This window comes from Coturnix japonica, unplaced genomic scaffold (assembly GCF_001577835.2).
Source record: "Coturnix japonica isolate 7356 unplaced genomic scaffold, Coturnix japonica 2.1 chrUnrandom776, whole genome shotgun sequence".
In the NCBI taxonomy this organism is placed as follows: Eukaryota; Metazoa; Chordata; class Aves; order Galliformes; family Phasianidae; genus Coturnix; species Coturnix japonica.
Genome location: NW_015440136.1, coordinates 5901 through 10417, shown reverse-complemented (window position 1 = coordinate 10417; position 4517 = coordinate 5901). Strand labels below are relative to the sequence as shown.

Below are 4517 nucleotides of genomic sequence, written 5' to 3'. Positions count from 1 at the left end.
TATGGGGGTTATGGGGGGATATGGGGCAATGGGAGGTGGCCCAGAACAAGGTTGGCATCCGTCACTGTGGCTGGGCCCCCTGGATGGGGGAGATATGGGGTTATATGGGGTTATGGCCCCATAGCACCCCATAGAGCCCCATACAGCCCCACAGCGCCCCATAGCACCCCATAGCACCCCACAGTGCCCCATAGCACCCCATAGCGCCCCACAGCGCCCCATATCACCCCATAGGGCCTCAGAGGGCCCCATAGCGCCCCACAGCGCCCCGTAGAGCCCCATAGCACCCCATAGAGCCCCATACAGCCCCACAGCGCCCCATAGCACCCCATAGCACCCCACAGTGCCCCATAGCACCCCTATAGCGCCCCACAGTGCCCCATAGCACCCCATAGCGCCCCACAGCGCCCCATATCACCCCATAGGGCCTCATAGCGCCCCATAGCGCCCCATAGCACCCCATAGAGCCCCATAGCGCCCCATAGCACTGACCTCTGCGGTAACACGCGGGGCCGGGATCCGCTCCTGCTGATTCGGGGCCGACCACAAAGAGACCAGAACTGGGGGGAGACAGAAGGGAATGGCTGACCCACAGCCTGACCCACAGCCTGACCCACAGCCTGACCCATAGAGCACAGCCTGACCCACAGCCTGACCCATAGAGAACAGCCTGACCCACAGCCTGACCCATAGAGAACAGCCTGACCCACAGCCTGACCCATAGAGAACAGCCTGACCCACAGCCTGACCCACAGAGCACTGCCTGACCCACAGCCTGACCCACAGCCTGACCCACAGCCTGACCCATAGAGCACAGCCTGACCCATAGAGCACAGCCTGACCCACATCCTGACCCACAGAGAACAGCCTGACCCATAGAGCACAGCCCTGCCCCATAGAGACAAGCCCTTCCCCACAGCCTGACCCATAGAACTAAGCTCTGCCCCACAGCCTGCTCCACAGAGCACAGCCCTGCCCCACAGCCCGCCCCATAGAGCACAGCTCTGCCTCACAGCCTGACCCATAGAGACCAGACCAGCCCCATAGAGACCAGCCCTGCCCCATAGAGCCCACATCCCACTCCATAGAGCCCACATCCAACCCCAATCCCAATCCCCCCCCAATATTGCCAACCCCAATCCCACCCCAATCCCATATTAATCCCAATCCCAAACCCAACCCCAATCCCACCCCAATCCCAATCCCAAACCCAACCCCAATTCAACCCCAATCCCAATCCCAACCCCAACCCCAATCCCACCCCAATCCCATTTTAATCCCAACCTCATCTTAATCCCAGCCCCAATCCCAGCCCCAATCCCAATGTCATCCCACTCCCACCCTACTCCACCCCCACAGCCCCCCCATATCCCCCCAATATCCCCCATATCCCCCGATATCCCATTAACCCTCATATTAACCCCCATATTAGCCCCCATTAACTGGGTACATGAGCCATAACCCCCCCCATAATCCCCATATCCCCCCCCCCAATATCCCCCCATACCCATACCGCCCCATATCCCCCATAATCCCCCATAGTCCCCCATTACCCCCCATATCCCCCATATCCGCCATATCCCCATATCCCCCCATATCCCCTATAATCCCCCCATATCCCCATATCCCCATCTCCCCATATTAACCCCATATTAATGCTCCATTAACCGTACATGAGCCGTGACCCCCCCCATATCCCCGCCCGCATATCCCCCCATATCCCCCATAATCCCCATATTCCCTCATATCCCCCCCCATATCCCCCATATCCCCCATATTAACCCCCATATTAACGCCCCCCATTACTGGTATATGTGCCGTGACCCCCCATATCCCCCCATATCCCCCATATCCCCCCATATTAACGCCCCCATACCGGTAGCATGAGCCCGTGACCCCCATATCCTCCATAGGTCTCCCCCATCATCCCCCATATCCCCACATCCCCAATATCCCCCCATATCCCCCATATCCACCCATATCCCCCATATCCCCCCAAATCCCCCATATCCCCCACAATCCCACATCCCCCACATCCCCCCATAGCCCCCATATCCCCCATATCCCCCATATCCCCCATATCCGCCCATATCCCCCCATATCCCCCGCATATCCCCATATCCCCCATATCCCCGCATATCCCCCATATCCCCCATATCCCCCCAATCCCCCAATGTCCCCTCCCATATCCCCATATCCCCCATATCCCCCCATATCCCCCATATCCCCCACGTCCCCATAATCCCCCATACCCCCATATCCCCATCTCCCCCATATTCCCCATATTTAACCCATTACCGGTACATGAGCCGTGACCCCCCCCATATGTCCCCCCATTATCCCCCATATGCACCATAATCCCCCCATATCCCCATATCCCACCCATAATCCCCCATGAATCCCATGTCCCCCATATCCCCCATATTCCCATAATCCCCCATATCCCCATATCCCCCATATGCCCCCATATTCCCCCATATTAACGCCCCCAATAAGTACCGGTAACATGAGCCGTGACCCCCGCATAATCCCCCCATGATCCCCGCCATATCCCCCCATATCCCCCCATTTCCCCCAATATCCCCCATAATCCCCCCATATCCCATATCCCCATATCCCCCATATCCCCATATCCCCCCATATCCCGCCATATTCCCCCATATGCCCCCATATCCCCCGCATATCCCCATATCCCCCCATATCCCCCATATCCCCATATCCCCATAGTCCCCCATATCCGCCATATCCCCCATACCCACCCATATCCCCATATACCCCATAATCCCCCCATATCCCCATATCCCCCCGCCCCATATTCCCCCCTATTAACGCCCCCATAACCGTACATGAGCCGTGACCCCAATAATCCCCCCATATCCCGCCATATCCCCATATCCCATCTCCACCCCATATCCCCCCATATCCCCCATATCCGCCATATCCCCCCATACTCCATATCCCCATATCCCCCATATCCCCCATATCCCCCATATTCACCCCATATCCCCCATATCGCCCATAATCCCCATATCCCCCCATATCCCCCATATCCCCCATATCCCCAATATCCCCCATATCCCCCCATATGCCCCATATTCCCTCCCATAATCCGTCCCCCATAGCCCCCATATCCCCCCAATATCCCCCCCATATTCCCCACATATCCCCATATCCCCCATATCCCCCATATCCCCCCACAGTCCCATATCCCCCCAGTATCCCCCATATCCCCCAATAATCCCCATATCCCCCACCCATATTCCCCATAATTAACCGCCCCAAGCCCGTACATGAGCCGTGACCCCCCCATATCCCGCCCATATCCCCCCATTCCCCGCATATCCCCATATCACCCCCATATCCCCCATATCCCCCATATCCCCCCATATCCCCCATTATCCCCCCCCATATCCGCCCCATACCCCCATATCCCGCCCCTATTAACCCATTACCGTACAGACGAGCCGTGACCCCCCCCCCGCAGCCACGGTCTGTATGTTGAGCTGTGGGCTCTGGATGCTGATCCCGGCCGTCACCCCGTCGTACACGTGCTCCAGGCGACCCGCAAAGCGGCTCACGTCCGTCGACGTCCCTATAAACACATACAGCCCCATAGCGACCCATAGAGCATCATACAGCCCTATATACAGCCCCATAGAGCATCATACGGCCCCATAGAGCACCATAGGGCAACATACAGCCCCATAGGGCAACATACAGCCCCATAGCGCTGCTCCAGGCGACCCGCAAAGCGGCTCACGTCCGTCAATGTCCCTATAAACACATACAGCCCCATAGAGCATCATACGGCCCCATAGCGACCCATAGATCATCATACGGCCCCATAGCGACCCATATACAGCCGCATATACAGCCCCATAGCGCTGCTCCAGGCGACCCGCAAAGCGGCTCACGTCCGTCGACGTCCCTATAAACACATACAGCCCCATAGCGACCCATAGAGCATCATACGGCCCCATAGCGACCCATAGAGCATCATACAGCCCCATAGAGCACCATACAGCCCCATAGCGCCCCATAGAGCACCATACAGCCCCATAGCGCCCCATAGAGCACCATACAGCCCCATAGCGACCCATATACAGCCCCACAGAGCACCATACAGCCCCATAGCGCTGCTCCAGGTGACCCGCAAAGCGGCTCACGTCCGTCGATGTCCCTATAAATCCATATACAGCCCCATAGAGCATCATACGGCCCCATAGTGACCCATATACAGCCCCATAGAGCACCATACAGCCCCATATACAGCCCCATAGCGCTGCTCCAGGCAACCCGCAAAGCGGCTCACGTCCGTCGACGTCCCTATAAACCCATAGAACCCCATAGAGCATCATACGGCCCCATAGAGCATCATACGGCCCCCTAGCAACCCATATACAGCCCCATAGAGCACCATACAGTCCCATACAGCACCATACAGCACCATACAGCACCATACAGCACCATACAGCACCATACAGCACCATACAGCACCATACAGCACCATACAGCCC

The 4517-nt window shown here is 57.6% G+C and overlaps 1 protein-coding gene across 2 annotated transcripts; it reads right to left on the bottom strand.

The window, feature by feature from the left end:
- LOC107307683 (5-oxoprolinase-like) lies at positions 1-3672 on the bottom strand. 2 transcript variants are annotated; one of them, XM_015851202.2, is made up of 4 exons: positions 3461-3672; positions 2299-2305; positions 493-560; positions 1-79 (listed from the first exon to the last, which is right to left on the bottom strand). In XM_015851202.2, the coding sequence occupies exons 1-4, from the start codon at positions 3654-3656 to the stop codon at positions 9-11; spliced, it is 342 nt and encodes a 113-aa protein (XP_015706688.1). In that variant the 5' UTR covers positions 3657-3672; the 3' UTR covers positions 1-8. The 2 variants fall into 2 exon arrangements, with proteins under 2 accessions (XP_015706688.1, XP_032297805.1); XM_032441914.1 differs by having other exon boundaries at positions 2299-2316; positions 3472-3671.
- Between the last annotated feature and the right edge of the window lie 845 nt (positions 3673-4517).

Excerpts from the sequence above, each read along its gene's own strand:
- LOC107307683 (XM_015851202.2), bottom strand. The coding sequence starts at position 3,656 with ATGGGGCTGTATATAGGGCTGTATGATGCTCTATGGGTCGCTATGGGG. Across the intron at positions 80-492 it reads CCCCGCGTGTTACCGCAGAG|GGGGCCCAGCCACAGTGACG; the intron begins GTCAGTGCTATG and ends TCCCCCATCCAG.